The following is a 27,599-nucleotide window of genomic DNA, read 5'->3' on the forward strand; positions in this document are numbered from 1 at the left end:
GAGTGCTATAAATGTTTTCAAGCGGTTCACAGCAATCCAAACGTTCTAGTTCTGGTGGGGGAGAAGCCATTAATGTTCCCAACCTTCGCATTGTTCTCGACTCAACATTTTTTTTGTTTGGTGCCGTTTGAGGTAGTCCCTGAATTTCTTTGGATAATTACCATTATTTTCTTTCAGTCTGGTGACCCAATTTTCTAACATAAAGTGTTAGCCTTCGTCCTTCTATATAATGTCATATATTAATTACCATTTACTTCTTCCGTCATTTCAAGATTACGTAGTTTTTTTTCTCTATCTTGCAGGATCGTTGCGTTCCGGCGTCCCGTGATTCTCGTAACGATTCTGAATTCGTTTTGACTTATTGATTTCATCTGCTCAGCTGGAACCAACAATATTCATGTTACATCTGGCCAAACAGAGATTATTTTCATCATCTTCAGTTCCTGGTATTGAGAGATCTCTTTATTACTGATTAATGATGAAGTTGTTTACTGAAAATGTCCCTTCAAGATCCAATCTTCCATTTATAATAAACCCTCCAAATCTTTCACTTTGTTTTTAAAATTTTCAATTTCGCGTGTAAGATCAACATCCAACTCAACTGTTCCATCATGCCTTCCGGTTATTCGTTGCCTGGTTTAGCCGTTTAAGAGCTATCAACGTCCTCTGAGACCAATCAACGTGAAACAACATCCACCAAATCGGAAAGTCTCGAACGCCTTCAACAGGTTTATATACTTCTCCTATCTACATGACATTGTCATGCGTCGTTCTTAACCATGATTTACTAAGGTCTTGTTGGATGGTTGTTATTGTACAGGAAAGCAACATTGGGCCCAAAAATCATACAAAAAACTGGGAGTGGTTAAGCATTAAATGCCAGGAATGTTAATACTTTATGTAGGCCAGAGCGATAAGGCAGAACGTGAGGTGTTATTGGCATCAGAAATCAGTGCAGAGGATGGCTACAAAAATGCTATCGCTAAAACAATATGTCATGAAAATGACACCCTCATAGATCTGGAAAATCACTTTATTTTATACCCCTGGAGATGATACCACTCTAACGGTCATTGAATCTGTCTTACTTGCCTAATACTAGAACTTTAATTTGTCCCCGGGCAATATCAAATCGCCCATCCTATGATTAACCAAATCATAAAGAGAACTGACAAAACACGAAAACAAAAAAAGTTGTCCATACACACCGAGCTACCCAGATAAACCCCACCGCTACCTGACCCTCCTTTAATCACTCTCTCCTACAAGGGTAACGGAACCCAGACAAGCTGACCCTGATGGGCCTAGATAGATTGTGGTGTACGGCAGGAACCAAGTGGGATGTTGAAATTTAAATAACTTCGTTTTGGTACTGCACCTGCTGTGGTGGATGGCTCCAACGAAACATAGTCCAGCCACATGTAATAGAAAGATTACAAGTTTAAATATAATGTATGAACTACTGAAGCGCGATTTCACCTTCATACGATCATTACAGTCAGGAGCGTGTTCATCATCTTCTATCTATCTAGTTATATCTATCTATCTATCTATCCGTCTATATATATATTTTTTTTTTTTTTTTTTTTATACTTTGACGCTGTCCTCCCGCGTTTGGCGAGGTAGCGGCAAGTAAACAGACAAAGAAATGGCCTAACCACCCCCATACACATGTATATACATACGTCCACAACACGCACAAATACATACCTACACAGCTTCACATGGTTTACCCCCCCAGACGATTCACATGCCTTGATTCCGATCCACTGACAACACTCAACCGGTATACCAACATCGCGCCCAATTCACCTATTCCTTGCCACTCCTTTCACCCTCCTGCATGTTCAGGGGCCCCCATCTAACATAAATCTTTTCATTCCATCTGCCACCTCCAATTTGTACTCCCTCTTCTCCTTGCTCCTCCACCGACCGGACACATTAAATCCTCTTGGTCAATCTTTCCTCACTCACCTCTCCATTGCCCCAAACCACTTCAAAACACCCCCTTCTGCTCTTCAACACGTCTTTTTATTTCCACCATCTCTCTTACCCTTCGTTATCAACTCGATCAACCACTCACCCCACACATTGTCCTCAAACTCTTCATTTCCAGCACTCCATCTCCTGCGCACAAACTCAACCATAGCCCACGCCTCGCAACCATACAACATTGCAGGAACCACCTATTCTTTCAAACATACCCTTTTTTTGTTTTTCCGAGCTACTGTTCTCGACTTCCACACATTCTTCAAGGCCCCCAGGATTTTCGCCCCCCCCCCCACCTATGATCACTTCCGCTTCCATGGTTCCATCCGCTGCCAGAATACACTCCCAGATATCTAAACACTTCACTTCCTCCAGTTTTTCTCCAATCCAAAACTCACCTTCCCAAATGACTTGACCCATCACCTATTGTACTTAATAAACCTTGCTACTTATTCACAATAGTACTCTTAACATTCTTCTTGCCACACACTTTACCAAACCAGTCACCAGCTTCTGGCCAGTTTCTCACATGAATCAGCACCAGCGCTGTATCATCAGCGAAAACAACAACTGACTCACTTACAAGCTCTCTATCCCAACAGACTACATACTTGCCCCTTCTATACCACAAACTCATGCAATTCTACCTCCCTAACAACCCCATCCATATAAAAAAAATTAAACAACATGGAGACATCACACACCCCAGCCGCAACCTACATTCATGGATACCCATCACTTTCCTCTTTTACCCGTACACATGCCTTACATCCTCGATAAAAACTTTTCACTGCTTCTAACAATTTTTCCTCCCACACAATTATTCTTAATACCTTCCAGGCATCTCTATAACTCTATCCTATGCCATCTCAGATCCATACATGCTACATAGAAATCCATTTGCTTTGTAGTATTTTCCATACCATTCTTCAAAGCAAAAACACCTGATCCACACCATCCTCTACCACTTCTGAAACCACACTGCTCTTCCCCATCTGATGCTTTACATGCCTTCACCCTTCCAATCAATACCTCCATATATTTACCAGGATATCAACAAACTTATACCTCTTTATTGAGATCACTCTTATCCCCTGTGCCTGCTTGTACAAGGCACTATGCACGCATTCCGCCAATCCTCAGGCACTCACCATGCGTCTTCATACATAAATAACCTTACCCACCAGTCAACATAACAGTCACCTTTTTTTTACTAAATTCACTGCAAAAACCATCCAACTGTGCTTGCGGCTTTATCTTCGCAAAGCTTTCACTACCTCTTCTTGTACCCCAAAACAAATACCCTAACCCTCTACTTTGCCACCACCTCGACCAAAACACCTATATCTGCACCTCTAACATCAAACACATTCAAAAAAACCTTCAAAATACTCCTCATCTCTTCACCCCTACCACTACTTGAAAACCCTCCCATTTGCGGTCCATCTGGACGATCCCATTGCTCCCTTGTTTCGCACTTAATTTACTTCTACTGAACATCTTTTCATTCTCCTAAAATTTAATGATTACTCTCTCACCCAACTTCATTTGCCCTTTTATTCACCTCTTGCACCTATTCTTAACTTCCTGATCTCATTTCTTATCTACTCCCCACTCCATAGCATTTTTAATTTTTCCTGCAAAAAACGTCCAATGGCCTCTCTTTCTCTTTCAATAAATACTTCTTACTTTTATCCCACCCTCACTACCCTTTCTAATCAACCCACCTCCCACTCTTCTAAGCCACAAGCATCTTTTAGCGCAATCCCTCACTGATTCCCTAAATAATCCATACCTCTCACTCCCTTACTTCCATTTCTACCTTTTTCCATTCTGTATCAGGTCTCTCTGGGTTATCTTCCTCACACAAGTTCTCCTTCCCAAGCTCACTTACTCTCACCACCCTCTTCACCCCCAAAATACACTCTTCTTTTTGAAAACCCATACAAATCTTTCACCTTATCCTCACAAAGATAATGATCAGACATCCTCCAGTTAGCACTCTCAGCACATTAACAACAAAAGTCCTCTTTCGCGCGACCTGTCAATTAACACGTAAATCCAATAACGATTCTCTGGCCATCTCTCCTACTTACATAAGTATACTTATGTATATCTCGCTTTTTAAACCAGGTTATTCCCATATCAATCAGTCCTTTTTCAGCACATAAATCTACAAGCTCTTCCCATTTCACATTTACACCTGAAACACCAATGTATACCAAATTAATCCCTCAACTTCTTATTGTTTCTGTAGTTGTTCCAAAGCCGTTCTCATTCCCTTCGTAAAAACACTGAATCGTCTTTTTATCTTAGGTGGGCCCTCGACGTAGTGCTGTTGTTATCACTTGATTATATTCCAAGGTAATATTATACAGATATGTAAATGTGTTTCTTCCCTGCTGTGATGATTTCTGATAATACTCATGAGACTCAAGTTCTGACAAGTTCAAATTATCATGTATTTTCCTCCTTTACTTTCTCGTTTGGCCTTTAAATTAATTTTCTCTTCTTACCATGATACATGCTCCATCCTTCGGATTTCACCCAGCGAGACAGTTTCAGTCCTCCCTAATCTATTTAATTCCGTTTGTTTTGCCTGGTGAAAAATGAAAAAGTAGCAGGATTCCGTTTCTTCTCTGTACACAATGAAGATTTTATTCATTAACTTTTGTGACTGTAGAGAAAGGTCTCATTGCCATACAACTTCATTACTAGCTTGAATGTGCTCTCTTATCAGTGTGTTCCCTGAATTCAAGCTTCTCACTTATGATGATTCCAAGATATTTCAAGTCTGCCTTCTTTTCTGTTTTTCTCTCTCGCGCTCATCAAGGCCTCTCGGGATATCATTGGTCTCAACATGCGTTACCCTGTTCAGATCTTCCCTGATCAAAAATACGTCCGGTTATCTTTTGTTCTACTTGCAAGAGTCCTCTTTTTCCTTTGCTTATTTCTTTCTCTCACAATGGCTGCTACACTCCTCTCTGACTTTTCTTTGCTCACAAAAGGGAACCTTCTGGCGTTCAAACGCACATATCCATCTGCACAATACTAGACAACATGTAATCAAATGGACTGAATTCTTAAACTTAATCTACATTCGGTGACCATCACATAGTGGCCATGCCGAGCGGTGCTTTTCGTCTTGGTCTCCACGTTGGGTTTGGGGTACACACACAACTCTCTCTCTCTCACTCTCTCATTACCCACGACGAGAGGTAGGGAAAAACAAAAAGTTCTTATCGACTCTCCTCCCTTGCACTTCGCCCCTCTTCCAAAACACTCTTCCGCTGCTTCGTTCCGAAACAGTCTCAAGCTTTTTCATATAGTTCTATAGAAAGTTTTCGCGTTCACGCTATCCAAACTTTTAGTTACTTAGAGGAACAATAAGTTTCGCAACCCATACTATTACTCGAGCTCAATTCTTTTTGTTTGGTGCCTTTTTGAGGTTTCCTGGAATTCTTGGTACAGTTACCTTATTCTTCTTCAGTCATGGTCACCCAATTTTCTATATAAAGTGTATATCCTTCGTTCCTTCTATATATTGTCATATTTTAATACATTTACTTCTACCGTCTTTCAAGATTACGAAGTTTTTTTCGATTCTTTCATGTTTCGATGCGACCGGTCCTTATTCTCGTTACGATTCTTAATTCGTTGACTCATTAATATCATCTTTGCACAGCTGGAGGACCAAACAAAATTATTGTTACTTCTGGTCAAACATAGATTACTTTCAACATCTTACTGTTACTGGAATAGAGATATACCATTATTACGTGACTTAATGATGAAGTATTACATGAAAGGTCATCAGGATCCAATCTTTCATTCTAATCAATCCCACACTCTTTCACTTTTATTTTTTAAAATTCACAATTCTCAATAAAACATCCGATGTCACCAATCCAACTTCCCCCCCCCCCCCCCCCCCCCCCCCCATTTTTTTTCCCCCCCCCCCCCCCCCCCCCCCCCCCCCCCCCCCCCCCCCCCCCCCCCCCCCCCCCCCCCCCCCCCCCCCCCCCCCCCCCCCCCCCCCCCCCCCCCCCCCCCCCCCCCCCCCCACCCCCCCCCCCCCCCCCCCCCCCCCCCCCCTGACTGATCCATCAGGCCTCTGTTGATTCGTTTGCTTGTGGGTTTAGCCGTTTAAGCTAACAAACGTCACTGAGGACCATCAACGTTGAACAACATCCATCCAAACCGGAAAATCTCGAACGCCTTCACGGTGTTGTGATATTTTCTCACTATCTACATGCAAGTCATGCTTCGTTCATAACCATGATTTACTAAGGTCTTGTTGATGGTGTTCTTGTACTGGAAAAGCAACCTTAGGCCAAAATCATACAAAACTGGGAGTGTCTTACGCAGTTAAATGCCAGAATGTTAAATATTTATGTAGGGCAGAGCGATAAGCAGTAAACGGTGAGGTGTTATTGGCATCAGAAATCCGTCGCAGGGGATGGCTTACAAAAATGCGATCGCTAAACATTGTCATGAAAATGTCACCCTCATAGATCATGAAAAATCACTTTATTTTATACCCCCCTGGTGATTATACCCACGTAACGTCATTGATCTGTCTTACTTGCTAAAAACTAAGACTATAATTTGTCCCCGGGCAATATCAAGCCCATCCTAGCATTAACCAACTCATTATGAGAGAACTGACAAAACAGAAAACATAAAAAGAGATAGTCCTGACACACCGAGCTACCCAGATAAAACCCCCGCTACCTGACCCTCTTTAATCACTCTCTCCACAAGGGTAACGACCAGACATAGCTGACAGTGCTGGGCTTAGCTAGATTGGTTGTTGATACGCGCAGGATCCAAGTGTGTGTGTTGAAATTTAAATAACTTCGTTAGGTACTGGCACCTGCTGTGGTGGATGGTCTACCAACGAAAATGTCGTGCAACATGTATAGAAAGATTTACATTTAAATAATATTGTAAAGAACTACTGAAGCGCGATTTCACCTTCTACTATCATTACAGGGACAAGCGTGATCATTCATATTATTCTATATTTAAATTATCTATCTATCTTCTATTATATATTATATTTTTTTTTTTTTTTTTTTATAATTTGTCGCTTGTCTCCCGCGTTTGCGCGGCTTCTAGCGCAAGGAAACTGACGAAGAACATGGCCTAACACACCCCATAACAGTATTATACCATACGTCCCACACGCAAATATAATACCTACACAGCTTTCCATGGTTTACCCCAGACGCTTCACATGCCTTGATTCAATCCCCTGATCCCACGTCAACCCCGGTATACCACATCGCTCCAATTCACTCTATTCCTTGCCCTCCTTTCACCCTCCTGCATGTTCAGGCCCCCGCCGATCACACAAAATCTTTTTACTCCCATCTTTCCACCTCCACTTTGGTCTCCCTTTCTTCTTTTGTTTCCTTGCTCCCTCCACATCCGACAATATATCCTCTTGGTATCTTTCCTCACTCATCCTCTCCATGTGCCCAAACCACTACAAAACCACCCTCTTCTGCTCTCTCAACCCCCGCTCTTTTTATTCCACACTTCTCTTCTTACCCTTACGTTATCACTCGATCAAAACACTCAACCAACATTGTCTCAAACATCTCATTTCCTGCACAACCATCCTCCCTGGCGCACAACTACTATCCATAGCCCAACGCCTTCGCCCGCAACCATAAACCTTGTTGGAACAACTATCCTTCAAACTTACCCTTTTTTGCTTTCCGATGATAATTGATCTCGCACTTCCAACATTCTTCAACGGCCCCAGAATCTTCGCCCCCTCCCCCACCTATGATCCTTCCGCTTCCATGGTTCCATCCGCTGCCAGATCCACTCCCAGAATCTTTAAAAACACTTCAATTCCTCCAGTTTTTCTCCTTTTCAAACTCACCTCCCAATTGACTTGGACCCTTCAACCCTACTGTACCTAATAACCTTGCTCTTATTCACATTTACTCTTAACTTTCTTCTTTCACCACACTATACCAAATCTCAGTCCACCAGCTTCTGCATTTTCTCACATGAATCAGCCACCAGCGCTGTATCATCAGCGAACGACAATGACTCAACTTCCCAAGCTCTTCTCACCCCCAACAGACTTCAAGGGAAGGAGTAGCAGTCTCCTGAAACAGGGTTGTGGATGTATATTGTAGTTGTGGGGGTCTGTTATCATGTTTTTTTTTTCTTTATTTTTTTTATGTGTTTTCTTTGATGTTGTGTGTATTGCGTTTTGTTTAGTGTTAATTTTTTAAATTTTTGATTGGTTTGTGCTATGTGTTATGGTTTGTATTTTGTTTGGGGTGTAAAGATATGACTGGGTGGGGGGGGACGAGGGGTGGGTTTGGGGCGGTTGGGTTGGCGGTGCGAGGGGTGGGGGGAGGGGTGTGTGTGGTGAGGTTTTGTGCGGGGGTGGGTGTGGGGTTTGGGTGTGTGTGGGTTTTAGGGGTTTTTTTTTGTTCAAACACCCATGGGGTTGGGTTGTATGGTGTGGTGGTGTTTTGTGGGTTGAGTGTATTTCGTTATTGTTATTTGGTGTGGGATGGGGGGAGAGGGTTGGATCGGTGTTGGAGTGTAGGTTTTGTGGGTGGTGTTTGTGGAGGTGTTGTCTTGGGTTTGAGTTCGTATTTTTGTTGGGGGTGTGGGTGGTTTGATGGTGGTTTGTGGGGTGTCGAGTGGTGAGGGGTGGTGGTGGGGGGGGTGGGGGGTTGTGGGCGGGGCGGCGTTAAGGGGGTTGGGGGTTTTGGTTTTTTGGGGTAAGCGGCTTGTGGGTGGTGGGTGCGGGATGGGGGTTATGGGTTGGGCTGTTGTGGATGTGAGTCGTGTTGTTTGGGTGGGTTTTATTTCTGGTTGGGTGTGTGTTTGGGAGTAGGTTGTTGTTTTCTTGGTGTTTTTGGTTTTGTTTTTTGGTTGATTGGTTGTGTTTTTTTTGCCGGGTTTGCGTAGTGTGGTAATCGTGGTTTTGATTTGTGGTGGAATGGGTGTTTGGGGGGGTTTGGTTGGGGGGGGGTTGGGGGGGGAGTATTTTATTTGGGGTGGGGGTTGTATGAAATGTGGCTTGGTAGTAGGTCTTGGAGTGTTGTAGTGTGTGGGGGGAAGTTGCGGGGGGGTGGGGGGGGGGGGGGGGGTGGGTTGTGTGTACTGGGGAGGGTGGTGGTTGGGGTAGGGGGGTTATGTGGTGGTTTGTTTTGTGTGTATATTTTTTTTTTTGTGTGTTATTATTGTTGTGGTGGTTTTTGTTGTTTTGTGAGGGATGCGGTATTTTTTTTGTTTTTTTGTTTTTTTTTTTTTAAATTGTGATTGTTGGTAATTATTTTTCTTTATGTTTGCTTTTTTGTTTTTTGTGATTTTTGTTTTATTTCTATTAAATTTTTTTTATGTATTCTTGTTGTATCTTATGTTTCCGTTTTTTTCCGTTCTTTTTTTTTAGTTACTTTGCCTGTTATGGTTTTTTGGTGTTTTTGTATGCTCATTTTGGTTGTTCTTTTTTGGGCTTTGGTTTTGTTATCCGGTGTTTTGTATTGTTTGTTATTCTTCTGTTAGGTCAATGTTTTTGTCGGGTTTTGTTTGTGATGGGGTGTGTGGGGGTGTTGTCTTGTTGGTTTGATGGTTGGCCTTTTTTGATTAGTTTGTTTGTGTGTTGTTGCATTGGCTGGTTTTTTAAGGGTTGTGTTTTTTATCATAATTTTAGGTATATTTGTGGCTGTGGTTGTGTTCTGTTGTGGCATTTTAGGTTTTGTTGTTTTTTTTTTTTAGATAATTCTTAGTTTTGTTTGGAATGTTGATAGGGTTTTGTGTGGTTTGTTTGTGGTGGAGTTGGTTGTGAGTGTTTTTTTTTTTGTGATCTAATTGGGTGTAGTCGTTTGTGTACTTATTGTGGGGTTTGGTTTATTTGGATTTTTTTTTTTATTTTTTTTTCACTGTTTTTCTTTTATCGCTCGTTTTTATCTTCATTGTGAGTTATTTTGTGTCTTTTTTATGGTGTCTTGTTGATATTGTGATATAGAATGTAAGAAAGTAAATTCTCGATTATAAGGGTAAAACTTAAAGTTGATGGAGAGAGATGGGTGATTATCGGTGCATATGCACCAGGGCATTGAGAAGAAAGAACTGAGACGTAAGTGTTTTTGGGAGCAGCTGAATGAGTGTGTTAGATGGTTTGATGCACGAGACCGGTTTAGTGTGGGTGATTTGAATGCAAAAGGTGAGCTATGTGGCAAGTTGAGGAAATCATTGGTATTACACGGGGAGTTCAGTGTTGTAAATGGAAATGGTGAAGAGCTTGTGATTTAAGTGCTGAAAAAGGGACTGATGATTGGAATACAGGTTTAAAAAGCGAGATATACATAAGTATACTTATGTAAGTAGGAGAGATGGCCAGAGAGCGTTACTGGATTTACGTGTTAATTGACAGGCGCGCGAAAGAGAGACTTTTGGATGTTAATGTGCTTAGAGGTGCAACTGGAGGGATGTCTGATCATTATCTTGTGGAGGCTAAGGTGAAGATTTGTATGGGTTTTCAGAAAAGAAGAGTGAATGTTGGGGTGAAGAGGGTGGTGAGAGTAAGTGAGCTTGGGAAGGAGACTTGTGTGAGGAAGTACCAGGAGAGACTGAGTACAGAATGGAAAAAGGTGAGAACAATGGAAGTAAGGGGAGTGGGGGAGGAATGGGATGTATTTAGGGAATCAGTGATGGATTGCGCAAAAGATGCTTGTGGCATGAGAAGAGTGGGAGGTGGGTTGATTAGAAAGGGTAGTGAGTCGTGGGATGAAGAAGTAAGAGTATTAGTGAAAGAGAAGAGAGAGGCATTTGGACGATTTTTGCAGGGAAAAAATGCAACTGAGTGGGAGATGTATAAAAGAAAGAGACAGGAGGTCAAGAGAAAGGTGCAAGAGGTGAAAAAAAGGGCAAATGAGAGTTGGGGTGAGAGAGTATCATTAAATTTTAGGGAGAATAAAAAGATGTTCTGGAAGGAGGTAAATAAAGTGCGTAAGACAAGGGAGCAAATGGGAACTTCAGTGAAGGGCGCAAATGGGGAGGTGATAACAAGTAGTGGTGATGTGAGAAGGAGATGGAGTGAGTATTTTGAAGGTTTGTTGAATGTGTTTGATGATAGAGTGGCAGATATAGGGTGTTTTGTTCGAGGTGGTGTGCAAAGTGAGAGGGTTAGGGAAAATGAGTTGGTAAACAGAGAAGAGGTAGTAAAAGGTTTGCGGAAGATATATATATATATATATATATATATTTTTTTTTATTTATTTATTATACTTTGTCGCTGTCTCCCGCGTTTGCGAGGTAGCGCAAGGAAACAGACGAAAGAAATGGCCCAACCCCCCCCCCCCCATACACATGTATATACATAAGTCCACACACGCAAATATACATACCTACACAGCTTTCCATGGCTTACCCCAGACGCTTCACATGCCCTGCTTCAATCCACTGACAGCACGTCAACCCCGGTATACCACATCGCTCCAATTCACTCTATTCCTTGCCCTCCTTTCACCCTCCTGCATGTTCAGGCCCCGATCACACAAAATCTTTTCACTCCATCTTTCCACCTCCAATTTGGTCTCCCTCTTCTCCTTGTCCCCTCCACCTCCGACACATATATCCTCTTGGTCAATCTTTCCTCACTCATCCTCTCCATGTGCCCAAACCACTTCAAAACACCCTCTTCTGCTCTCTCAACCACGCTCTTTCTATTTCCACACATCTCTCTTACCCTTACGTTACTCACTCGATCAAACCACCTCACACCACACATATATATATGCACATCTACATATTCGTACTTGCTTGCCTTCATCTATTCCTGACGCCACCCCGCCCAGCAGGAAACAACACAAATGAAAGAAGGAAAGGCAGAAAAATAACACATGTATGTAGATATAAAAAGAGAAGAAACGCAAGAAACGTCACAACACCATATTGTTAATAACAAGAAAACTGAAATTTCAAGTTTGCATCCAGTTTTTGTATCTAATCGGTAAAACATCATATGAAGCTATGTAATGTATGTAATGAAATAACTGTAACATCTCATGTAATATTAACCCACTGGGGTCTGACTGAGATCCTTTGTGACCCCTGTAATCCTTTAGCTCTACCGCTCACAGGATGAGCATGGGGTGCACAGTAAATATTTGCGGGGTTACCGGCACAAATCAATGTGAAATGTACTGAAACCACAACTCCCTATCCACTTCCAGACCCCACAGACCTTTGTATCGTTTACCCTGGATGCTCCACATGCCCTGGTTCAGCCCAGTGACGGCATATATATATATATATATATATATATATATATATATATATATATATATATATATATATATATATATATATATATTATTCCTATGAGTCCACAATATTTCTCTCTTGTGTCTCCCCTGATGATGTGATTATTACATGAAAGTGCACTTGGGAACTTTTCGTGTTTCAATTTCCCCGTGGACTCATAGGAATATCTTGATCACGCGCAAAATTGTGATCCTTTCCAATATATATATATATATATATATATATATATATATATGAAAACCGGTTCCAAGACTGATCCCTTTGACAAACCAATTGCTACGTCTAACGATTCAGAGGCTTAACTGTCTATGACTACTTTTTGTTTACTGCCAGTCAGCCAATTTCCTGACCATCGAAAAACAACCCCATCTGTACCATGTGACTTAACTCTTGTTAGTAACCTTTGATGTGGAACTTTATATGTTCTGATCAAAATCAGAACATAACATCACGATGAGAACATATCATAGATAGCAGAACATATCAAGATGAGAAGAAACGATCAAGAAGAAAACATATCAAGATAAGAGCATACCATAAAGATGAGGACCTAACAAGATGAGCATATCTCATGTGAATGTAAGAAGTGAGGACACTGCAAGAGGCCTACTGGCCCATGCTAGGCAGGTCCTGAGTCTGTCCACCCTACAACCAACCGACTGAACCCATAAACACATCATCCAACCTTCGTTTAAAGCTAAATTCTCTTCACAGATTCCCAATTAGTGATGGGACGGGCTGGAAAGGCTAACTACTTACTTCCACGACTGTACTTGGCAGCTTGTTCCATAAATCTACTACTACCCTATTCTCGAACCAATATTTACCCACACCCGATCAAAATCTAATTTTTTCTTATTTAAATCCATTATATCTTGTCCTATCCGGTGGCGTCATTCTATGAAATTTATTTACATTATCTATATTATTGCCCTTCACCCATTCAAAAACTTCAATCACATCCTCCTTCTCTTAAGTGAGTGTAAATTCAGTCTTTTTAACCTTCATGAATAAGTGAGGTTTCTAATTCCAGGGATCATTTCTGTCATTCGCCTTTGTACTCTCTCTAAACAATCTATATCAACTGGAGCTCAAAACTGTACCGCATAATCCAAATAATCCAAATGTGGTCTCACCAATGCAAGAGAAAGTTGCAATGATACTCTAGGAGTTTTATTGCAGACAGACTTATTAATGAACCCGAACATCCTATTAGCCTTATTACACACCTTAACACATTGTTGCCGCGGCTTAAGATCCTTGCTCACCAGTATTCCAAAATCTTTCGCATTCAGTTTTATCAATATCAATGTTGTCTAGTTTGTAATCAGTGTTCCTGTTTTTAGCCACACTAAGTGTTGCGCATTTATCTATGATGAATTCCATTTTCCATGTATCATCAAATCAAAACATAATCAACACAAGAACATATCAGGATTAGGGTATATCATCAAGATGAGAATATATCATGATGAGAACATATCATCATGATGAGAACATATCATCATCATGAGAACATATCATCATGATGAGAACATATCATCATGATGAGAACATATCATCATGATGAGAACATATCATCAAGATGAGAATATATCATCATGATGAGAACATATCATCATGATGAGAACATATCATCAAGATGAGAATATATCATCAAGATGAGGACATATCATCAAGATGAGAACATATCATCATGATGAGAACATATCATCAAGATGAGAACATATCATCATGATGAGAACATATCATCAAGGTGAGAACATATCATCAAGATGAGAACATATCATCAAGATAAGAACATATCATCAAGATGAGGACATATCATCAAGATGAGAACATATCATCATGATGAGAACATATCATCATGATGAGAACATATCATCATGATGAGGACATATCAAGATGAGGACATATCATCAAGATGAGAACATATCATCAAGGTGAGAACATATCATCAAGATGAGAACATATCATCAAGATAAGAACATATCATCAAGATGAGGACATATCATCAAGATGAGAACATATCATCATGATGAGAACATATCATCATGATGAGAACATATCATCAAGATGAGAACATATCATCATGATGAGAACATATCATCATGATGAGAACATATCATCATGATGAGAACATATCATCAAGATGAGGACATATCATCAAGATGAGAACATATCATCAAGATGAGAACATATCATCAAGATGAGAACATATCATCAAGATGAGAACATATCATCAAGATGAGAACATATCATCATGATGAGAACATATCATCATGATGAGAACATATCATCAAGATGAGAACATATCATCAAGATGAGAACATATCATCAAGATGAGAACATATCATCAAGATGAGAACATATCATCAAGATGAGAACATATCATCATGATGAGAACATATCATCATGATGAGAACATATCATCAAGATGAGAACATATCATCAAGATGAGAACATATCATCAAGATGAGAACATATCATCATGATGAGAACATATCATCATGATGAGAACATATCATCAAGATGAGAACATATCATCAAGATGAGAACATATCAAGATGAGAACATATCATCAAGATGAGAACATATCATCAAGATGAGAACATATCATCAAGATGAGAATATATCATCAAGATGAGGACATATCAAGATGAGGACATATCATCAAGATGAGGACATATCATCAAGATGAGAACATATCATCATGATGAGAACATATCATCATGATGAGAACATATCATCAAGATGAGAACATATCATCAAGATGAGAACATATCATCAAGATGAGAACATATCATCAAGATGAGAACATATCATCATGATGAGAACATATCATCAAGATGAGAACATATCATCAAGGTGAGAACATATCATCAAGATGAGAACATATCATCAAGATAAGAACATATCATCAAGATGAGGACATATCATCAAGATGAGAACATATCATCAAGATGAGAACATATCATCATGATGAGAACATATCATCAAGATGAGAATATATCATCATGATGAGAACATATCATCAAGATGAGAACATATCATCAAGATGAGAACATATCATCAAGATGAGAACATATCATCATGATGAGAACATATCATCAAGATGAGAACATATCATCATGATGAGAACATATCATCATGATGAGAACATATCATCATGATGAGGACATATCAAGATGAGGACATATCATCAAGATGAGAACATATCATCAAGGTGAGAACATATCATCAAGATGAGAACTTATCATCAAGATAAGAACATATCATCAAGATGAGGACATATCATCAAGATGAGAACATATCATCATGATGAGAACATATCATCATGATGAGAACATATCATCAAGATGAGAACATATCATCAAGATGAGAACATATCATCAAGATGAGAACATATCATCATGATGAGAACATATCATCATGATGAGAACATATCATCATGATGAGAACATATCATCATGATGAGAACATATCATCATGATGAGAACATATCATCATGATGAGAACATATCATCATGATGAGAACATATCATCAAGATGAGGACATATCATCAAGATGAGAACATATCATCAAGATAAGAACATATCATCAAGGTGAGAACACATTATCAAGATAAGAACATATCATCAAGAAAAGAACATATCAACAAGAGAACATATCAAGGTAAGAACATATCAAAATGAGATCATACCATCAAGATGAGAACATACCCTCAAGATAAGAACATATCAAGATGACAACATATCATCAAGATAAGAACACATCAAAACGAGAACATATCATCAAGATCAGAACACATCAAAATGAGAACACGTCAAGATAAGATTGTATGAAGATGAGAACCATACGCTCTCGCGTACCATCAAGATGATAAGGTTATCATCAGAAGTTCTACAGGCGACAAATGTGTACCAAGTATAGATATTTTAGGCTGATTAATCCAGGGAATATCTGGGATATACTCATTATCGAAAAAATACATTCCATATAGGAATATATTACTCTCAAGAATATAATCATAATTCTCTTTCCCACTGGAAATCCATATATTGAATGAATGAATGAATGAATGAGAGAGAGAGAGAGAGAGAGAGAGAGAGAGAGAGAGAGAGAGAGAGAGAGAGAGAGAGAGAGAGAGAGAGAGAGAGAGAGAGAGAGAGCTGGTGGAATTGTTTGATGATTGGTAGGCTACGCTTTCCCCTCAGACATCGTCAGAGTACACACCGACTATTTCGTGGAACATGTCAACCACCGGACACGGTAGCATCTTTGACGAAGTGCCTTACAAGAGATGGTTTGTAGGTTGAATGGTGATTTGGCATTTCAAACCTATGAACTACCAGGGTCATTAAGGCCGGTAACATCAAGATGTATCAATCAACCGAAAAAAAAATAGAAATCTTTAACGCCTTCCTCAGGTATTAAAGTTCATTCTAAGACCACATACACTTTATGTCTATGGCCCATTGACAGAGCAGCATATTACAGTTGCTTAGACATACAGAAGACAAGCAGAGCCGGTTGTTAGCCACCCTTGCTTTTTAAGGGACTGATGTAGGAGACGACATTCTGTGGTACAGAATGTCGTCTCCTACATCAGTCCCTTAAAAAGCAAGGGTGGCTAACAACCGAATCTTCAGAGGGAAATACGTGGCTCTTGTATTCACTGCAGAAATAGAATACGTCATTATCAAGGCTACTTCTCTGAAGCAGACTGCTCCAACCCTAAAATTTCTAATATTCTGCGAAGATATCAGATAGTCTCTATCTAACTATTATAGATCGATTAAATTCTAATATCTTTGATCTATCAACAACACCAGAGTTATTGAAATAAGAGCATTTTCTGTACAGTTCCACGTATTAGTCGTGATTGCGCTGGGTTGACCTGCTCCGTTCCTGTCAAGCCGCGCACTTTGTATCCTCAGCTGGGAGAGTCAGTCGCTCAGTTGAGAGTCAAAACGTCGGAGTGGTGTGTTATAGACGTGGAATTATAGCTCACTGTTTATTACTGTCTTCTAGAGGATACTTCTTTATGTAATCTGCACACTATCTCGAACATAGGAGAAATGCACACGAAAGAAAATTCGTAGAAAATTCGTGTTTTCAAAATGAGTGGAAGGTTCTCTTTCACTGAACGTAATGGCAGGATCATATGACTGCCAGATGTGTGTGTCACACTTCAAGCCTTCAAACTGACGAAGTCATGTGACTTCAAACTATGCAAATATTGACAAAAAATTCCCCCAGGGTTCTCGACTTTGCACGTCGAAAGTAAAATCACGAAAAAACACAAATGGAAAAAGTAACTTCAGGTTTACGCCAGCTATATCGGCTCAGCACAGACAGTAGTAGCATTAGCCCCCTATCATTTAAATGGTACATCCACACATTCAAGAAAGTCCTACTCCAAAGATGATTGTATCAAATTAAGAATTGCTTCACTGATGTCATTTCAATTTTGGCACCAGAGACCAAGACTCGACAGACCTTCAGTTTTCACGCCGCACAACTGAGCGCAGAATTTCTTTTGTAAGAGTGAAGTTGACGCAAAACTTCATCACTGTGAGTATTTGTGAATAATTTTGGGTGATTCGTGTAATGTGCAGGATAAACCTCAACTGTGAGTTTTTGTTCATACTGTGTCTGATGTCCCTGAGGTGAGACAACTCCTGGATATTCTCTCTCTGAAAGGAGGAACTCGCGGACAAAATATAAGAGGCACTGATGGAGGTGATTGGAGAGCACAACTTGCATTTAAAAAAGTTCACTGTCATAGCATCAAACGTCGCTTCGTCTATGTGTGGATCTATAAATATGATGGTCCTGGATTGTGGACATCACTGTATTATTTACCGTGAGCAACTGGCCTCTAAACTTACGAGTTCGATGTCATGGATATTGTAAATTTTACCGGGACATATGCACTAACTCACGTACAGTTTCAAAACTTGGCGAGAGAAGTAAGCGAAGAAGCTTCCCCAACTGATTTACCACTGCACAGCTCAGTTCCGTGGCTCTCCAGGGGTAAAGCTATCTCCTCTTTCTTTGAGCTACTGGAGCAGGTGAGATCTCTGAGCTACTGGAACTAGTGAGGTCTTTGAGCTACTGGAGCTAGTGAGATCTTGAGCTACGGAACCCGGTGAGATCTATGGGCCACTGGAGCTCGCGAGATCTTTGAACTACTGGAGCCGGTGAGCTCTTTGGGCCACTGGAGCCGGTGAGATCTTTTCCAGAGGAAAAGCATAAAACTCACCCTGAGCTTACAGATCTAGAGTGGGTTACAGATTCTGGCTTTTCTCGCTGCTCCATTTGGATAAACTGAACGTAGATTTACAAGAGAACTTCAAGTTGATATCTGATCCAAGTTAGACCACATTTGCGCTCATTAAAAAACTGTAGTTTTTCACAAACAGATAGCTTAAGATGAACTGACACATTTCCTTTACTGCTAAAGCTTTAGGTCTGATCAATCACTGCTACAGCTTCAAGTCTGATCAAAAGATGTAGAACAACACAGATGACAGAGAACAGATTCAAATGTGACCATAGACCTGCAGGGCTTTTTTTTTTTTTTTTTTTTTTTTTTTTTTTAGCAAGATCTCATGATTTGCAGCTGAAAAGAGCCCAAATCAGGTTTATGAATGAACTTTTTAGCGTGGAAACAGACTATCTGAAGTCTCTTTGAGTCGCTGATGAGGAAAAAACCTCACGTGAAAATAACTGAACTTTTCGGGAGGTGACAGACTGACACCTGTCCATAATACAGAGGGAATTCTTACTTTCTGGAAATTAGTACCGAAGGATAAATACCGTGTTATCAGAAGCGCCGCATGTAATCAATCTCTATTTATGACTCGACCGACCCATGCGAGTCCATTTTCTCAGCGCTTCAACTCATGAAATCCCAGCATCGAGCTGTTTTGACTGACAGCCACTTAAGAGAACTTGTGTGTGTGGGCACAACAGAGCATAAGCCAAAGTTCAAGGGAATCATGGAAAGAAAAGACGACCAAAAATCTCAAAAAGACACACAAGAATCATTTCTATTATTATTATCATCATTGCAGGAACACTCGCTTTTCATCGGTATTTGTGCTTCTCATCATCTTCCTGCTGGTACTTGTACGTCAGCCAAATTCAACTGAATGACTTGGTCACTAACATTATCACATGAATTATTGGGATGCTCAGTAAACCAGTTCATAATTTTGTGGATTCTAGACGGTGCAGGTTACTACGTTCTGGCTCTCTCTCTCAACTGAGTTGGCCACCTCTGCCCTAAAGTGGGTGCTAACCTCAATGCCTCTCAGTAAGGCGGGAGAAGATAGGTCAGACAATACTATCTTTTTCCACTGATAACTAAGGTACTTTTTTTCTTCTATTACTGGCGCTTTACGTGTGATTCTGTTACTCTGTAGCCCCTACATACCCGTCCCTTAGGATATGCAGCTCTCAGGTTGAGCTCTTGAACGAACACAGGATCATAAAGATGATATCTGAAGAAGTGAAGTAGTCACAGAAAAACAGCCGAGGGTTCTGTGGTTCCTCAAAGTTCTAACAAGTATGAGTGAGCTTGTATCTTGGGGAAGAATGATGATGAGTATGGAGAGACCTCTCAGGCCCTCGAAGGAGGTAACTGCTACAGAGGTGCTCAAACAGTGCTCTTACGGGCAGGGAAGCAGCAGCTCCCTACCACAGGCAGGGGGACACTCCCTCAAGGAAGGTCCCCTACCATGGGCAGGGGACATTCTCCCAGGGAAGGTCCCCTATCACGGGCAGGGGCAGAGGACAAGACTAGCCACCCGTGACCAAGGACACAGGCCAGCCTTGCCCAACCCCCTGGCAACCAGTGATACAAAATCCTTAGGTATTAATTTCAACCTACGAGTTTTTATACGTACATTCTAGTGATAAAAACCATACACATATTTCAAACAGACATCCTTAAGAAATACTACATCACCAGCTTACCTAAGTCAGGTCCAAGTCATTTATAATTTAATTTTTTCTCCTTTCCAGACATTTTTGTTTTCTTTGGTTACCGCTCCAAGACCATAAATACCGTCTTACACAGTCCTACGCTAACCCATCACTCCTTAGCCACAACCAGAGGTGGCCAAGGAGGATATCAGCCCCATAATTTTTCACAGGATTACCTAATTCATCACAGGTTAGAAAAAAGGTTATTCCTCTCCCAGGAAGAAGGACATAAGTTATTCCCTGTGCAGGAAGGAAACAAACCTTTTCCTTTTTATTCCAGAACGAAGTACGATATTTATGTCTTATGCTAATTAATCTTTTCGTAACAAAGTGACTTATATATACCGTGCTTTTTCGGAGACATTTGGCTAAATCTCATTAGCTTTACAGCTTTTAATTCCTGGACCATGAGTCATGCCTATGTGACCTCGAGTATAAGTTTTCCTAATATTTTTCAGACTTGACTTCTTTATTCACAAACTTTGACATATTACAGAAGTGGTACAGTTACTCACACGATACAAGTCGTGGGCGGTAAGAAACTTCTACATCATGGCTCATGACCACTTTAGTCAAGGGTCAGGTCTTATATTACATACGAATATAAGACGTAAGGACACTGCAAGAGGCCTGTTGGCCCATGCTAGGCAAGTCCCGAGGCTTTCCACCCTACAACCACCCGCCTGAACCCATAAACACATCTAACCTTCGTTTAAAGCTACCTATAGACCTAGTTTCCACTACTGTTACTTGGCAGCTTATTCCATAAATCTGCTACCCTATTCCTGAACCAATATTTACCCACATCCGACCTGAATCTAGTTACTTTTTTCATCTAATTCAAATCCATTATTTTCTGTCCTATCCGGTGGCGCCATTCTAAGAACTCTATTCATGTTACCTTTATCAATGCCCTTCACCTATTTAAAAACTTCCATCATATCCCCTCTAGCCCTCCTTCTCTTAAGTGAGTGTAAATTCAGTCTTTAGTCAAGGGTCAGGTCTTATATCACTTCACATTCTTTCATACCGAAAGTTGTGTTCTACAGGTTTAATGAGGTTCTATTCGCCATCATCATCTGTAAGTGTTTGCAGAATGATTATCCTCGCTGCCATTCATATGCGCATCTGACAGTTCGCAATGGTTATTTTGCCGATATAACGGTATCACACTGTTGATATCTACTCGTGACACTTTATTCCTGGATTCACCAGGTTTTCCTATGGAGATAAGTTGTTGCAAATATCGAGATTCGTACAAATATCAACTCCTATGAGTGGAAAGATTATTTTCATTTATCCCAAGTCCAGCGGCACTCGTGGGAGAAGTCTAAGCAGTTGCCAGCCATCTGGACGTGTCGGGAAGTGTCGAGCGAAAGCGTTCACACCAGGCAACCTTACCTGACCCCAAGCAGGGGGATCTACTCCCTGTCTCCTTACCCTCGCCTCTCGCAGCGAAAATTTTGATAACTTCCAAAACCATCGATAAGAACTGTTGATAAATCCAGTAATAAAGAGGTACAAGAGGAGTAAACAACAGAAGCGATAAGCAATATAGGTAAGCAGATGAGGGGTAAACAATAGAGGTGATAAGCAACATAGGTAAACAGATGAGGAGTAAACAGAGGTGAGAAGCAAAAGGGGGGAAGCAGACATAAAAATGTAAAAATGTAAAAACCGTGAAATCAAACAGCATAAGTAGCAGGCGGTCAATGACCAGCGAAGTGCTGACACCTTATCTATCAGGAGGGTTAGTGACAGAGGGGCAGTGAATCATCACTGCAGAGGTTGCCACGTTCCCATCCCTGGCCGAATATGCTGGCTTTTTTTCCTGCCTCACTGACACGTAGGTTCTTGGGATACAGCCCCCCCCTCCCCCCCCCCCCCCCCCCCCCACACACACACACACACACACACATACTCCATTTAACACAACAGAGAACATGCAGCTCACTCCGTTCTCAATTCCTAATTGCCAAATTTCCTTTATTTTATATCAAATATATATATATATGTGCAGCAGAGTGATGTCTCTCTGGAGCTGAGTTGGAGCATCGTCACCAGTTAAGGAGGACTGAACACTACCACAGGCTCCTGTGACTGATTCCAAACGGCCAGGATCCACTGCGCTGCGACCGCCGCTGCTACTGGACCTTCCCTTGTTCATGCACTTTTACGACATTCGTGGCCTCGCATCCAGCCGCTCCTCTGATGAACGTCGTCTGTCTTCATCCTTCACTGATCTTTTTGAAAATCAAACTCTCCAAGGCCGCTGTCCTCACAATCAAATCTCTAACCATGATCTCTACCATAGTTTCCACTCCAAGTTCGATGTTTGTGCTTACTGTAGTACAAAAACGCCCATTGCTCACCTCACGGATCTTAAATTTCCCAGCTTCGATGCCATCTGGCTTTAAGTTTCTCTGCCCTCCGACACTTTGCTTTTATGCTTCGTATATTCTCCCTTCAACTCTCCCACTCGGTACGAGTCTTCGCCTATCTGACTTCGTGTTATGAGCCATTGCTCTCTTACCATTCACGTGTTGAAATCCTTTCTGCTGGGGATTTCAATGTACACCACAAAGAAAAATTTGGCTCTACTCACGATGATGCTGGTGGAGCTGAGGCCACCACTTTAACTCTCTTTAACAAGGACATAATCAAAGGTCCAACACGAGCCCCTCATCGTCATTTTGAACTGTGAACCTTCTCACTATATATATATATATATATATATATATATATATATATATATATATATATATATATATATATATATATGAAACATTTCTGCAATCTTAAGGTATTCATACCCCAGTATCTTATTTCTATAATTTTCAGCTGGGCACATGCACTCTTTCCCTCTTCCTGATACTGTGGGAGGGTTCAATGGCTTTCTTTGCAGCGCTTGTCTTTGGGGCCACCACTGCTTTGCCGGGATGGATACTTCCAGCTGTGCTGGTCATATAGCAGAGGCTACCGTGACTAGAATAGAGCACTACCTCCTTTCTTCTCTCCAATCTTTATCTTCTCAGATCTTGCTCTGATTAAGCCTGGAAACTTTCCCCGTTTGACCTTCTGAATCTCCTTGTTTCAATTTGTACTTGGAATGATTATCAAGCTGTTACTCGTAGAGTCTAGCATGTTTACACAAGAAGATGAGTGTTGTTTTGAGTCCCTCTTTGACTGATAGAGTTTTTGTCTGCTATTCGACCAAAAGCGTCTCCAACAGCAGTTTTTAATCTAACTTTCTAATTCGTTTCTGACCTGATCACTCTATACCTAAACCTCCATTCGATAAAGACGATTTCTTTTTGGCTCTTTATTTTCCTCTGATTCGTCGTTCAATGACTCCACATCTCGTCCTTCCCCAGTTTCTCCTAACTGAGCATATGCACCTTCTCATATTTTTCTCGTACGAGGTCTCCTGAGTTCGCTCGAAGCTGAAGGTGGTTAAGGCATGTGAACCAGATGGCATACCTCCTCGTGACCTAAAAAAGCTTGCCTCAAAGGTTACGCTGATCCTTGACAGCCTATTTTGTCCTTGTCCCAAACCCCACACTTTCCTTTCTTCCCGGAAGAATACTACAGTTCAGCCCATCCCTAAGAATAGAGATCGTTTTAGACCTATCTCCAAAATCTTCGAGAATCTCCTTAAATCTCATGCATGTAACATGTAGAATAGCATCTTCTTTTCCTTCCAGATCATCAATACAGCTTTCATGTAGCAACATCTGCTGGTGATCTCTATGTGAACTACATCTTGTCTTTCTCTTCTGGGAATATTGGTAAATCTTGTGTCGTGAACCTCAACATCTCTCAAGCATTTTACAAGTTATGACAAAAGTCTTTGCTTCATAAACTTCCTTCATTTGATCATCTACTTCTCTCTGTTCTCTAATGCATAAAGTTTCTCTCCAGTCATCCCAATGAAGTAACCCTTCGTTAATGGAACAACGTCTCGCTCTATGGTGTCCCTCAGGATTTTGTCCTATACCCTATCCTCTTTCTTCTCAACATAACGGATGTATTTTCCTGAACTTTTAACGCTATTTACACCTTACGCCAACGATTCCACTCTTGTACTTTAGCTCACTTTCCCACTTCAACTCACTTCAATATATTTCACACGGTTATAATTGCTCTCTTAAGTAGAACCTTTGCACCGTTGCAGAATGGGGAATAACTACCTTCGTAAAATTAAACAGAGCAAAAACGTAATCTTTTCCTGATTATCTTTCTTCATCTCACTTGTTTCCTACGACCAGATTTCAAAGACAATTCATTATTGCAATAACAGTGGCATAACCATATCCTCCACTTCATCCTGGAAACCTCAAGAGCTGGGGGTGTTGTATAGGTGCCGTAATTATTTTCCTAGCGAGCAACCATTCCACATTTATATGGGTCTCGTCCGCCCTAGAACGGAGTGCTTTTCACCTACCTGGGGTGGCTCTTCCTCCGCGTCTCTTTTAGCCAAAGTGGAGTTAAAAACCTCCTGTCTTAACAGCTCTCCTGCTATTACTTCTCCCGTTTCTATAAGTACCACTTCGGCCACTACTTTGATGAGCTGTGCGCGTGCGTTCCAGCCCTTATGACATGGACTTGTGGCAAACATCAGGTTGTTGGTTACCATAGTAACTGTGTGGAGATCGGTTACAGGAGACTGGACATATAATACTTTCTTGTTTCCAAGCAAAGCGAAGCTGTGGAATTCTCTTCCACCTTTTCTCTTTCCCTCTTCAACTCTAATAACACTTGAGCAGCTTAAATCAATCCCTGCCCCATATTTTGTTCATCACACTCGCTAATCTTGTATTCGAGAGAGCTAAACCTGTTCTATCACAGCCTTCCTGCACGGCCATAGTGGTCAAAACCACTGAACAGCTACACAAAAAACACATGGTATAATATTTTTCATTCTTTCTCAATAGTGACTGACATGGCTCGGCAGGTGTAGGCCAAGTAGGTGGTATCAATCAGGGAAGGCCCAGCTTGATGTGGGTTGGGCAAACCTAACCATAGAGGTGTTGGTCTGTCAGGCAAGTGTAACGATACGGGTGTTGGCTAGTCGGGTCTGGGATAGACAAGTGTCTGGCAAGGAAGGTGTCGTCCATGAAAGAGTAAAGTATGTATGTTCAGGCATGTAAGTACGGGTCAGGTATAAATGGGGCAAGTGAAACATCAGCATGATGTGAACGTGTTGTGTGCTGGGTACTTATGGGCACAAGCAAGTATGACCATGCAAGTGTGGATACATTCATTGTGGAAAGAGGCAGGTACAGACCACGGGCCATTTAGGAACTGTTCCGGCAGGTGTGGCCAGTAAGGTGAGGACCAGGCAGTTGAGAGCTAGAGGTGTGTGGGCCAAGGAGCGAACTTGTCCCACGTGGGTGTCGGCCAGAAAATTTGGTTTACAAAGATGTGGACGAGGTTGATTATAGCTAGGAGGGGTAGAACCACGCGGTATGTAGGACAGGCAATCACTGTTCACAGAAGTGTGTGTCAGGCAGATATAGCTGTGGCTGGTAAAGACCAAGGACGTGTGGCACACGTAGGTGCAAGTGATGTAGTTGAGGAACACGTAAGTATGGGCCAGACAGACCTGACCAAGTAAGATGAATCAGCACATTACCTGCATCAGGGCCGTAGTCTGCAGCTGATGTTTCATCTCTCTGGTGGCTGACAGTACTGCGTTGATGGCTGTCTCCAACTCGTCCCCAGGCGAGGGTGGATCCTTCTGCTCCTGGGAAGATTAAGAAGAGAAACTAAATAAAGGATCAGATTCTCTATGGTCCTTATAGTGATGGAGAATCATTGCACGTCTTCTCTGAGGAGAAAAAAAAAATCTGAAAAAGAAGCGAAGAACGTGATAATGAAAGACAAATACCTTATAACTATAAATAATGGAAGCAGTAATATCAAAATCTTTTGGACAAAAGTCAATTTCTCATTTCAAAATGTCATGGGACTTTTTTGAACGTACATGGCGAGCGTGAAGTGAATGAAAATACAGATTTCTGATGCCTCGTTCCTCCCCGGAGCTGGGGAGAGGGAGAATCAACAAGAAAACTTTCCATACCCCTGATACACCCACTGGGTCTTCTCCCCAGCGTATTGCCTGACCCTCGCCACGAGGGTCTTCTCTCCAATGTTCTCCCACACTTCAATCTCCCCCACATGGGTCTTCTCCCCAATGTACTCCTTTATCTTTCCCTCCCACTCCTTAAGTACTTCAGTGCCTTCCTCTCCACCTGGGTCTTCTACCCGAGATACTCCCTTACCTACCCACCTCAGGATGCCGGCTGTCTTCCCTTATCTCAGTTTCCCTTTCCCTAACTCCTTTATATATCTCCCCTCCACCATCACCTTCTCCAAAATGATCCAGCAGTTTCATGGCCTTAAAAGACCTACTCTCCAACAGCACACTTGAGCACTGCTTCACCTTACCATGTACTACCACGGAAAAAGCCTCTCCAACACCACATTTCAGCAGTCCAATTCCCATAACTGTCTACTCCATCCCATGTTAATGTCTCACACCCGTTGCTTACGGTTGGCAGGACTGAGCCTTCCCTCACTTCTTTTCTTTCCTCTCAGTGCGCCATGTTTCCATCGATTTGAAGACAAATATCTCAGTTCTCTTAATGTCTCCAATGTACTAACCATCCCCACCTTAACCATGCACTTCACTCTACCTTCTCAAATGTCCTGTATGGTACTGCAATGTCCATAGCCTTTCTAAAACTATCACTTCATCGACATTTGCCCTCAACGTCCTTCTTGTACACCGTGGCGTCCTCCTCCACCTGTACTTTGCCTTCCCCCTCATAAGCAACACTGGGTCGTCTGGCAGTGAGCTAGTCACCAACAACTCAGGTCTTTCCATTGTGCTCATCTTATTCTTGTTCTCATCTCTCTCACTTCCCTAACCCTATATAAAAGCCAAGGTAATGCCACACAGCCCTTCTTCTGTCCCCTGTGCATTCCAAAACTTTCACTCAACCTCCTACCCAACTTCACACATACCTTACCATTTCCGTAGAACGATTTTCTTGCATTCAGAAACTTTCGTGCGACACAGCAGATTTTCAGTTCCTCCCAAAACGCATTCCAGTCCAATCTATCGTATCCCATGTCTAGGTCCATGAATTCTACACACAACGTTCTTCTCTTTGCTCTCTATTTTTCTGCAGCCATCTTCATCGAGGTAATCTGATGTACATATTCTCTGCCTCACCAAAGGACCTCATCCTCCCTGATTTTCAATTATCCCGTACTCTTGTTTTCCTTACCCTCTCAGTAA

The 27,599-nt window shown here is 41.4% G+C and overlaps 1 protein-coding gene across 10 annotated transcripts in view; it reads right to left on the bottom strand.

Annotated features, from left to right (window-relative positions):
* alpha-Catr (alpha-catenin related) overlaps positions 1–27,599 on the bottom strand; it is a 975,683-nt gene that overhangs the window by 151,975 nt on the left and 796,109 nt on the right. For all 10 annotated transcript variants that reach the window (XR_011714220.1, XM_071674733.1, XM_071674732.1 and 7 more), the window contains one exon: positions 25,929–26,039. Coding sequence is in view for 9 of the 10 variants with exons in the window: in XM_071674733.1 (XP_071530834.1) it covers positions 25,929–26,039 (111 nt within the window). In the remaining variant the exon portion in view is untranslated. The remainder of the gene's footprint in view (positions 1–25,928; positions 26,040–27,599) is intronic.

This window comes from Panulirus ornatus, chromosome 20 (assembly GCF_036320965.1).
Source record: "Panulirus ornatus isolate Po-2019 chromosome 20, ASM3632096v1, whole genome shotgun sequence".
NCBI lineage: Eukaryota > Metazoa > Arthropoda > Malacostraca > Decapoda > Palinuridae > Panulirus > Panulirus ornatus.